Source organism: Pimephales promelas, chromosome 22 (genome assembly GCF_988280905.1).
Source record: "Pimephales promelas chromosome 22, fPimPro1.hap1.1, whole genome shotgun sequence".
NCBI classification, from domain to species: Eukaryota; Metazoa; Chordata; class Actinopteri; order Cypriniformes; family Leuciscidae; genus Pimephales; species Pimephales promelas.
Genome location: NC_142790.1, coordinates 15666239 through 15678532, shown reverse-complemented (window position 1 = coordinate 15678532; position 12294 = coordinate 15666239). Strand labels below are relative to the sequence as shown.

At 35.8% G+C, this 12294-nt stretch overlaps 2 protein-coding genes across 11 annotated transcripts in view; both read right to left on the bottom strand.

Annotated features, from left to right (window-relative positions):
• eya1 (EYA transcriptional coactivator and phosphatase 1) overlaps positions 1–5572 on the bottom strand; it is a 136179-nt gene extending 130607 nt beyond the window's left edge. For 3 of the 10 annotated variants that reach the window (XM_089125600.1, XM_089125605.1, XM_089125602.1), the window contains exon 1: positions 5250–5569. The gene's annotated coding sequence lies outside the window, so the exon portion shown is untranslated. Of the gene's footprint in view, positions 1–5249 lie in introns of all 10 variants that reach the window. The other 7 variants (XM_089125596.1, XM_089125598.1, XM_089125599.1 and 4 more) reach the window with 6 other exon arrangements.
• A 1467-nt stretch (positions 5573–7039) lies between these two features.
• Positions 7040–11686, bottom strand: msc (musculin (activated B-cell factor-1)). Its single transcript, XM_039667112.2, has 2 exons — positions 11279–11686; positions 7040–7123 (listed from the first exon to the last, which is right to left on the bottom strand). Exons 1-2 carry the CDS (start codon positions 11684–11686, stop codon positions 7040–7042), a joined length of 492 nt encoding a protein of 163 aa, XP_039523046.2.
• Positions 11687–12294: the final 608 nt, after the last annotated feature.

Genomic DNA, 12294 nt, shown 5'->3' with positions numbered 1-12294 from the left:
TCTTTTGTTATGTGTATATATACTTTTGGGCATTGTTATTAGACACATTAAATAAACTAGTGAAAGTGTGAAACAGAGTTTAGAGAGAGTTTATTTTATAAAGTCCAAAAGTGTCCATAGTTGTAGAAACTCCTAATTCTGAAACCGATGATTGTTTATGGTGTGGTAATATAAAGTCAAACATTGAACAGTCTTGGATTTTGCCATGATTTTACTCATTTTTTCCTGATAGCTCTTAAAAGTTGGAATTGTTCCTTTTGTCTATTGTACTCATTAAGTTTTAAATATATATTTTCTCTTTCTCTGTTTGTACAGTGAACTTTTAAATCTGAGTCATTTGTTTGACCATTCAAAGAAACGAAATTGAGTAATTATAATTCATTTGTCAAACACAATCTCCTCGCACTACACATTGCACCTGATATCCATGAAATCTCCGCGATGCGGTCACTAAAAGTTCACCGCAGAGAAAAACGCAACGCTGAATTAGCGTCCTAGCTGTTTAGACATCTCCATCAAAACCTATGACAGAATATTTCTGTCGTTTGAAGTCATAGCTTATTCCTGACTTGTCAAAATAGGACTGATGGGGAGGGAAAAAAAATTGTGGGAAATTTGTTTTTGTTCTCTGAATGGATTGGCTGTAATTTGCAGTAAGGGTGTGTTATAAGAGGTGGTCAGTGTCATTAATAAAACATCATTCCTTCCCAGTCAGACCGTTACGTCACCTGAAAACAAATCATTTGAGCGTCCATGGTCACAAATGTCAATGGAATGAATAAAAAGTGTGTAATTGTAATATATTAAATGTAATATCTCATTGTAACCAAATGACTACAGAAGAACTCGTGACTAGCGAGTTCTTTGTTTGATGTGGTGGACATAGCTAAAGGCTACAGCCATGAATCTGAGAAAAGACAGGAACGAGAGAGGAAAAAAAAGAGTTTAATCCACATTCACAGGTGTGTCACACCATTGTTACCTTCTCTGAAGTTCACAACAGACTTCGAGACAAAGGCCAGATCTCCATGTGCCCATTGTAGCCTGGAGAACAATACAGTGACTGTGACTTACTAATCCCAATGGAGCGCTGACAGCTCAGGCCTGAAGCCACACTAGGCCTCATCGTCGCTCAGAGCAATGTCTGTGAACCACAGAGACGGGAACGGGGAGTATTTATAGTAGCTAGAATCTTGCCAAAAGGGGGGAACCAAAAGCCATTGTGGGAGAAAAATATCATCCCCATTGTCAAAACCGTGGCCATCATTATAGCATCACTTGATGGATGAGAAAATATGTGTCTGGAGGGGAAATGGCTCACTGCATGAAAGCTTTTCAGGAGATGTTTGTAATGAAACTGGCCCATAAAGAAGAGACATAATTGCAGTTCGTATTTCATAAAGCAGGTGTCTGTCAGGTTTGACTCACCTTACCCATCCTGGATGTACCTGTGTCCTATAAACGACTACAAAAAACATCTCGGTTCCAGAGTTGGGCGATTGTTCAAGAGTTAGCATTGGAATTTGTATTGGCAGGCCGAAACACACAGGAAGCAAAACTGTAATTTGATTCGGAATTAAAGGAAGTGGAATTTTACAACTTCAGCAGGTATGCATTCTGGGAAATGAAGTGCCTGGGACAATAAAATTGATATGTAAATGAAAATTAAAGGGATAGTCCACCCAAAAATGATTCACTTCACTCACCCTCATTGTTCTTCCAAAGTGTATGACTTTCTTTCTTCTGTGGAACACAAGAGAAGATATTTTTGTCCATGAAAGTCATGGTGTTTGGTTTTGGACCCCATTGACTTTTATTGTTTGAAACACTCCTCAAAACATCAACTTTAGTGTTCCACAGGAGAAAGAAAGTCAATAAGTTTGAAACAAAGCAAATGGTGACAGAATTTTCAGTTCTCAATGAACTATCCTTGCACATTTCTTTTGTATGAACCCGGTTTATCTGAAAAAACCTAGTTAAGATTTTTTTTTAAAGCCATCATTCAAAGTTTGTCATGAAAAACCTTCATTTGTCTAGTTACTACACTTATTGCACATGCACTTATTACGTAAATATTTCTTTGAATTTTAGTTCATTTTACTTCCTTAAATTATTAAAATCGTCAATTCCACATCATACGTGGTGCTGTAATTTAAAAAAAAGAAACTCAATTCAATGCCAAATGGCAGAATGCAACATGATTTGCATTCTATACAGGCATTGTTTGTCCTTAGCATCAGTTATTATATTTTGTGTCATTTCTGTTGTGAAAACCGACACTTGGAACGTTTTCACAGGTGACATTATTCCCAAACACACCTTAGCCCTGGAGACAAGCGAAATGTGCGGCATTGTGAACAACAATGCTCTTCAGGAGCTCACCAAAACTCTTTTGTTCGGTCCACAATGGTTGTGGTTCCCACCCTTTTCTTGTACACAGCAAGGAGAGAATAACAAAAACCTTGCGAAAAAAAATATGAGTATCCTGAATCACACTCCTAATCAGGCCACTGTATGAAAACGCTCACGGACGCTGCCAGCGCCACCCCTCGAACTTGGAAAATAATGGAGAAGAGAGAAAGAGAGGTCTGAGTGGGCAAAGAATCAATAGGAAGAGGGGGGAATATCTGATGAAATGTTTTCTTGTCAATGCTCAACCTCATCACCCCTCCCTTCCCTGGTTTGACCTTCCTCCGTGAGCACATCCAGCCACAAAGAGGCTTCATTCTCTCGGGAGATAGAGCGCCTTGCTCTTGTGCTGAAACTCTATCACCTGCCTAAAAGAAAACTGTGTCATCTCCCCTAGCCCAGCAGGAAGTCTCCAGCCAAGCAGATCACACACCCTGTAATATTCGCAGTGACCTTCAGCGCGCCACCAAACTTTCTCACAGTCTGCCATGTTTCATGACACTACGCTTTGGATGTAGTTATGGATTACACCGAGCACAGGGTAGTGACTTGGCACTCGGAAAAGGAAGCCATCTTCAAAGGATGAGGGTGGCAAGGATTGCTGGTTTGCCAGTGTAAACATACAGTACAACGTTCTATTATACGGCTCACTGGAGTACTTGATTCTGATTGGCCAATCAAGCCATTTGATGTCATTATATTTGCCGTCTTCTGGATCAACACTGTAGATGTATTGTACTAAAAAATATGATCAATAATTTATGACGCCATGTTTTTATGCTTTAACTCATCAAAATAAGTTATAAGTAAAAGATTCAACTAATTTTTTTCCAAGTCAGTTTAATGTAATTTAAGTTGAAAATAGATTGTACTTCAAACATTTAAAGAAGCAACTTTTTTTACATTGTATAATATGACATATTGTAATATATGTCATACTGTAATTTTGAGTCCGTCTTATTGCTAGAATAATTGTTTTATTTTGTACAAGTTTTCCTTAGCAGAAGCCTGAGATAATATGCAAGTAAAATTATAAAATAATTTCAACTTAAATCAATAAACATATTTATTTAGAGGTAAAAATGTAACTAAAGATAGCATAATACTTTCCCAGTTTATTAATCTCAGTACATTAAATCACAAGATATGGATTGTTTTGTATTGTATTATGTTTAAATAGGCAAACAAAAATGATCTCATTAAAAATGCACAATTGCATACAGTATATTTCCCGAAAAGAAAGCTGTGCATTGGAGGTTTAAAATTATTGTTTCATTTTGTTGACATATTAGAGTAAAAGAAAAATTCAGAAGGGATTTGGGATATCTTAAGCACTGGGAAAAAAATAGCAATACATTTGATATATGTTCATTGATATATGAACAAGATAGGAATAAATCTGGAAAGATTTATATATTTTGAGAAAAAAACCTTTAAAGGTAGGCTATGTATTATAATTAAAATCCACTGAACAGATGCAAATATAAAGTATAAGAAAATAAAAACTAAATTGTGTATTTTGGCCTTTACTGTGATTGTGCATGTTAAAGATTTAGCTAACAAGACACAAGATGAAATGACTTGCGTGTTTTAAATGAAACCAAAATAAAGCAGATGTTAAACTGATTATCAAAGCAATAGGTCCTATTTAACATTTTCTTCCTCTTTGCTGTTGAGTGAATGGATATTAGATAACAAATAGGCTCAGAATGTCTTTCATAACCTCAAAGACTGTTCTCTGAATCTTGGCCCGTCATGGGTTTGCAGTTAGTGCTTTTGGTTAAACTACAAAGAAACGGTCAGTGAACTGTGCTGTTTGGCTTTGGACCTACAGTTCCTTCCTGTTCATGGAAATTTTGTCTCTGAAATGTGTTTTTTGGTACACAAAACACAGCTCCATAATGAAAATGTGTTCCACCTGAGAAAAGGAAGGCTAAACATGCAGAGTATTTCAAGATTTTCATTAAATCTACTGCTTTCAATACAAACACACACCAGTAGGTCTACAGAAAGGGAGTTTGCTAAGTTTAGCGATGACTGAAATAACTGTTTAATCAGTCAGAGTAAACTAGGAAAACATCAAGGTTCAAATGAGATACAAAAACGTCCGAGTGTCAAAGGTTTGATGTAGCTGAGGCGTATTGTGGATAAATGGCGACCTCTGCTGGCTATTTAAACTGTTCATTTAATCAAACTGATGGTGGAGGAATAACAATAATAAAATGTTATCCTTGTCACTTTTTTCTTCGTATTTTTAATGCTGTTTCAATATTTTGGATGGATGGATCATGGATGGATGGATGGATGGATGTATAGATAGATGTATAGATAGATAGATAGATAGATAGATAGATAGATAGATAGATAGATAGATAGATAGATAGATAGATAGATAGATAGATAGATAGATAGATAGATAGATAGATATGATTCCAGGTATTTCAATAAGTTTTTTTCACAAACAAAATGTTGAAGGCTTATTAAAATCAAATATAGCAGTTAGTATAGCATTTAATAATTTAATTTAACTTTAATATAATTGAATTCATATAACATTTTACATTTAAATGGGCTAATCACTGTATTAATCACTTTGTAATTGAAAAAAAATGGCAATGTGTTAACAACTGTAGAAGACTTAATTTATTGGACTCGGGCCATGTCGAGAGATTAAAATTTACATGAAATTAATGTTCAATGATAATATCGATAGTAATTCTGTAATGTAATGTCAATGTGTCATGCAAAGAAAAATCTCACATGGTCAGATCTAGTCTACAGATTCAAATATAGGCTAACTTCCTTTATAATCAAATCAATATCATTGTGCAATTAATTACCTCATCTGTCGACATGATGCCGCGAGTAGCAGAGCTGGTGCAAATATATCCACATCTCTTCGATCAGATGCTTTCTTACCTGCTGTTTTCTCACCGCTGTCAGTTTTATTGTGTTGTTATTGAGACTGAGGGAACGCGCGCAGAACATTTAATAATTCTTCTAAACGTCGCTCTCTGCAGCTCGGTTGGCGTCTGGGTGTTCTTTAATAGTATATCACTGCAAAAATGTATTTACAACTTATTTTAACTTTTAAGCAAAGAACAAAAATCAACTGTGCAGTTAGTGGGGCCTAGAATCACTCGCGTTCAGTCAGCTGTATGTTGCGTGTCCACGTGTGCCAGCACGCCACGAGCAATACGTTCCTGGCTGCAGTTCACTTAACGGCCACTAGTGTCGCTAATAACATTGTTTTTAATTTTTTTTTTTTTTTTTTTTTTTTTTTTTTAATTTACTGAGTTCCTCTAAGTGGTCCCTGGTTGAAAACTACCTGGTTGTATCACGTGTCCAGTATGCTCTCTCTCACCACTAGATAGAAGTATTTTGAATGTGTAGGCTATTACACTATATTCCACTCTTACATTCCAGTACCATTCTGATATAATGATGTATTATTGCACCATGTAGAAGAGATGACAAATCACAGTGGTTTATGAAGTCATGAGTTTTAGCAGTCAGAAAATGTTTTCCTCATTGTAAGCTCAGTGAACCCCAGAGCGCTCATCCTAGCAGCGGTGGAGAACGTGAGAGCCGTTTCTGAGTTGTCCTTGCCTGACAAAGTGCTTCATCTCCTGTGAGTCTCCCTCAAGGGACCAGTTCAGCATTCTGGGAAACTAATGGCTCGACAGCTGCAGTCGTCCACAAACGTGATGAAAAGTCAGCTTCCTCTTCAAACTACACACTTTTATAATGACCGCTGTGCACATGGGCACAACACAAGCCTACATTTGGGCGTCTACAATTTGGAAAATACTGTATTTTAAGTTGTGTGTGATCACTTTCTTATCACATTGTTTAATGTAAAAAAGATCAGCAAGAGCTGAGTTTTAGAGCCATTCAGTTTCCATGCAAAAGAGAAAAATTAAGCATCCTGAAAAAGTTGGCATGATAGCAATTAAAACATATTTTATGTAGGCTGTTAAGAAACTTCACACACTGTGGACTTTGTGACATTTAAGCTAACTAGTACATTCCTCAAAGTATTCCTATTAAGTGACACATTTCAGTTTATGTGTAATACTGTATAGTGAATCACAGTGCCCAATGAACAAATGATTCAACATAAGATACACTTGGTCAACAGGCGTATACAAATGACCTCATCTGGTATAGGCTACATAAAAAAAACATTATTATGCATCTGCATCAAGGGTGTTGTAGAAAATAATTGAGCAATTCAACAGGTTGAAAACATTGTCAAAATATGATTTTTAAATGTCTGTTGTGTGGTTAGAAAAATTGCAAGTGCTTTTTAAAAAAAAAAAAAAGTGTTGTTTTTTTGTGATTCTGGTGCTCATGCAATTTTTTTCTTTAAAAGTTAGTTTTAAGCTACATACAGACAGAAAAATAATAAAACACAAAATAATATGTTTGCTAGATAGACAACATAATCACGCTATAAAGATTTGTGTGCGATGACTTTGCTGTTTAACTACATGTACATACCACATGCAGTTTTTTTCATTGCATAATGTCCATTGATGTAAGTTCAAAGGAAGTGCATGAGTACAGACAGTAAAAAGAAAGAGAGAGAGAGATGGAGGGGGATAAAAGACAGAGAGGTGCCAGATGTTTATGCTGTAGCTCCACATAGTCTGACCGCTGTTGAAATGTCTTTGGTGTCCTCTGATCGTGCCGAGACCACAAAAGGCCAGGTCTGTGGAAAAAGAACGAACAAGTTAGCCACACATGCTGGTTAAATGCCATCAGACGCAGTTATATTTACGTTATTATTTGCATTACACTCTAAAAATGCTGGGTTGTTTTAACCCAACTTTGGGTCAAATATGGACAAACCCAAACGTTGGGTTAAAAATGTAATTAAAGAAAAATTAACCCAATGGCTGGATTTGTCCATATTTGACCCAAAGTTGGGTTAAAACAACCCAGCAATTTTTATTACAGTAACAGTAAATAGTTTTATATAAAACCCCAATTGAAAAGATGTAAGAAAATCAACATTCTGTGATTTGTTCATTCTCTTTAACCTTTATTTAACTGACAAAAGTACAATCTCAATTTTTTCACTGGCCAAATTAATTGTTTTTTGTGAATATAAACACGTTTTGGATGCAACACACTCTTTAAAAAAAAAAAAAAGTGAAAAGGTTATATAGAATAAGTCTTTTGAAACAGTCCACAATAAGCAGTTGAATTAGGAACATGTGGGGTATCATGGTTGGGTAGGCCTAACGCAGCATCTCACACTCTTATGCCTGGTTCAGATTACACGATTTTAGCCCGATTTTGGCACGATCCGTTTTATGTAGGGTGTCGTGGGGATTCGTAAACGAGAACGGGCGTCGGGACGCAAGATTCATATCATCTCGTATAATGTGTCATAGTGGGCGACAACCCACTAAGATGATGCTTCACGACATCACAACAAAAAGACTAGCTTGTTTAATTTTTTTAACGGTCATACACGACGATTCCGTCACATGTATCAGGTTGACCAATAGGAGAACAAGCTTTTACGTACACAACTTTCAAAAATGGCGAAACGAAAGAGAGACGATGGTGCTTACGTTAAAACTAAAAGTAAAAATATATAAGAAAACAATATTTTACCTCAAGTTCTCTTTGGAGGATTGACAGCCCAGCCCATACTGTCCTCTTCGAGCAATCCAGGAACGTGTCCATTGTTGGGTTTTCTTTATTTTTTAACTTTATTCAGCCAATACAACACTCACCGCTTCATCCATTGTTTGTTCACGTTAGTTTCCGGAAGTCACTCACTACTAGTTTCGCATTCTCTATGACATCACGCGCGCCGTTGAAGACCGCATGCGATGACTGGTCAGGAAGCAACGTGTAGTCTGACATGTGTTGTCCACGACACGACAAGATTTTAGGAGTCAAAATCGCGTAATCTGACACAGTGACTATCGTAACAGACAAAAAAAATTGTGTAATCTGAACCAGGCATTAGAAGAAATGGTTCTATTTAGAACCAGAAATGGTTCCATCCCCCGCTTCATATATGGAACTCCAAAATGGTTTTATATATAGAACCATTTTTTTGGTAAAAGGTTCTATTGACCAAGTATGGAACCCTAGGGTTCTATATATAGAACCCAGAGGAACCCCTTTTTAAGAGTATATAGAACCTTTTAAGGGTTCCAAATACGTAGCGCTGATAGAACCTTTTAAGGTTCTATATAGAACATTTTCTTCTAAGAGCAGGGTACGTTTACAGTACAACGATATGCTTAAAACAAACACGTTTTTTCTCGTACAGACCATTGTCAAAACTATTCCCATTCCCACGGATCCGTGAAAATGGCTAAAAACGTTGTATTCTGCTGCCAAACAGATAGATCACAATGAAAACACTATAGACTGAACACGTAATACGCATGTGCATGACGTCATTGTTTTCAGAAATTCGCATTTATGTTGCTTACACAGACCGCTTTTTACCGTTTTCCAAAACTTGCGCTTTGAAACCTGTTTTCAAAAGTTTTCATTTTCTGGCATCCAAAATGCATTTCAATAAAAATGAAAAAAACAAAAAAAAAACTATTTTCTCAAAACAAGATTGCAAAGTATTTAGGTCTTAGGTCAGCGCAGTCTCATCATATAACTGACGTCTTGGGACGTCTTTTGTCCATACGTCAACATCCGCCTTTTTGTACCCTTAAACGTCGGTTAGATGCCGTTATCGGATCCTAACCCTACCCCAGACGTAAACCTACCGCTAAACCTACCCCGTCACCTAACTGACGCTAAAGGTAAAGCGTCAGTTGTATGACGGCCCGGGATAGTCATGTAACTGACGTTTAAGGGTACCCTGGAAAAAGGCAGATGTTGACGTATGGTCAAAAGACGTCCCAAGACGTCAGTTATATGACGTCTTGGAATGAGACTGTGTTACTTAGGTCTGTGAAAATAAATCCAGAGAAATCTCAGTCCATGTAGGGAAAGGCAGGAGACCTCTGTTGAATGTGTGTGACTTTTGAGCCCTCAGATGGCATTACATTAGAAGCCATCATGCTACTATGTCAAATAAGCCACGTTCTCAGGAGTACTTGAAAAACTAACTGAACACTAAAGACAGTTTGCCGCTGCATTGAGAAATGCAACTTGAATCTGTGTTATGCAAGGAGAAAGCTTTACATATGTTCAATGCAGATGCTGCTGAGTTCTCTGGGCTTGAGCTCATCTCAGATGATCCATAAGACATGGACTGTCATCAGCAACAGGTGCAAAAGCAGACATCGGTCATGGCATGGGCGTGAAGCATCAGTGACTTTCATATTTGTGCTGGTTCAGTACCATGGACGTGGAGGCGTATGCTGTGATTGTACAGAGACATATATTGTGCCATCGATGACATCTTTCCTGGGAAGCAACACAATGCAGGTCTCATTCAGGGTGTGCTACAACAACAGAGTGGTTTCTTAGACACAATACACCACACAGTGGATGTGCTTGACTGCTCGCAGTCCAGATCTTTCTCTTATTGAAAATCTTTGGCCCATAATGAAAAGGAAAATCAGACAATGATGATCATGGACTGATGAGCAGCTGTCTTGAATCAGGCGAGACTGGGCAAATATTCCATATGCAAAACTGCAACAATGAGTATCCTTATTTCCCAAATGATTGAAATTGAAAATTAATTGTAATTGAAAGGGAAGATGATGTGACACAGTTGTAAACATGCCTCTGTCCCAACTTTTTTGGAGTGTGTTGCAACCATCAAAATCAATATGTTGTTTATATTTACAATATATATATATATATATATATATGTATATATATATATATATTTACTTTTGTCGTTAAATAAAGGCTAAAGACAATTAACAAATCACAGTTAGGCCTACTTGATTTAATTACATTTTACAAAATGTCCCAACTTTTGGGGAACTGGGGTAGTAAACACACACAGACGTACACACTCACACACTCACACACACACACACACACACACACACACACGCACACGCACACGCACACATATTTAATACAGCATATGTACTGGTACTGTAAGTATGCCAAAAAATAAAAATAAAAAATATTTATATTTATACATAGGCCTATGTATATTTTCAATATGTGTTTTAATATCTTTATTATTATTGATATTTAATACATAATAAAACAGTATATATTAACTTATTTTATATTATTTATAGTAATTACTTTAAGTATTATTTATTTATATTTAATAATATTCTTATATTTAGATGCTATATTTGATCTTTAATACATAATTATGAACTATATTTATATAAGTTTAATTTATATACTGTAAATAACGATTATATATATATATATATATATATATATATATGCATTATTTATATAATTAGTATTATTAATTTATATATTTATGTCAATATTATGTTCAATATAGAATAATAAAAATACAATATATATACACACACACATATATATATATATATATATATATATACACACACACATTAATATTTAATACAGGATACTGTATATACGTTTAATTAAGTTAATTATTAATAATGTACTTTAAATTATTATTAGTATTAAATTAAATTATGATAACATTATTACGTATTTATTTACCATGTGTTATGTTTATTTACCAATTTTATTAGTGACATTTAATAATAAAAACTAAAATACTAAATACTCTAAAACCCAGTACTTTAGAAAATGATATACTAGTACATTTCTAAAAAAAAAATAATAATAATAATTTAAAAAAAATTAGTGGTATATGTTTTATATATTTATATATTGTATTTAAGATTATACATCATACAACAATAAAACTTAAAGTGTATTCAATCAGGTCGTAAACTTAGACAACACTCACTCATACCAAGTTTACAGGATGCACAAAGCTGTTCTGGTATCTGTCCTCTTGTAAGAGCTGTCTGAGATGAGATATATAGCTGGATGCCAGGCGCAGAGTGTCCAGCTTTGACAGTTTGGTGTCTGCCGGTACCCACGGCAGGCTGGTCTTCAGCCGAGAGAACGCTTTACTCAGAACTCTCATGCGTGCCCTCTCTCTGGCATTTGCTGCGTTTCTCTGAGACTGTCTGCCATCCTTTGCCATCTTCACTTGTTGCTTGTTGTTGCTGGCACCAGCTCGAGGTTGTTTGGTCTTTGCTTTCAAACTGTCATCGATACTTAACTCGTCTTCTGAGTCCTCCAGAGAACCAGTGTCCATGTGAGTGATTGGCAGCTCCTGGAGGTCTTCAGGATCACTCACCGAACCTGTAGACATCACGACTGCACCTGCTTCAGAGCAAAGAACTTGATTTTGAAAAAAACAACAACAAAAAACTGCAGTCCTGCGTTTCAATATATATGATATTCTGCGTCCTTGCTGTAGATTTAAAGCAACAGGTGCTGCCTTGAATCTCTGTAAAAGAAGCCCAGGGGAAAGGCACATCAAAACAAGGCCATCATTGAATCACCATTCAAGGTCATTCAGCATTTCCTGAATGTAAAAGGTTATTTATCAGACAAAGTGGACTGTATCATCTGCCCCTTCTCACTGAGCATCTCAAAGCTTGCCCTGCGGTGTACCAAGCACATTTAAGGTTTCGGGGTTTGGCCGGGTCATTATGGATCAGGGATTTCTCCTCCCCTTTTCCCCATCTAACTTTTGGCAAGACTGTTTGACAAAGTGGGACTGATAGTATATTCATGATAGAATATTATTATATAATAATATATTTATTTAATATTGAATTGTTGTTTTAGTTATATAAAAACATCAATAATACTATTGTTATATATTAAATAATTGAACACATTTTGATTACAAAGATACATGCACATCAAATATTATCTATTATTATTTAATTATTATTATTTATATATTTTTTA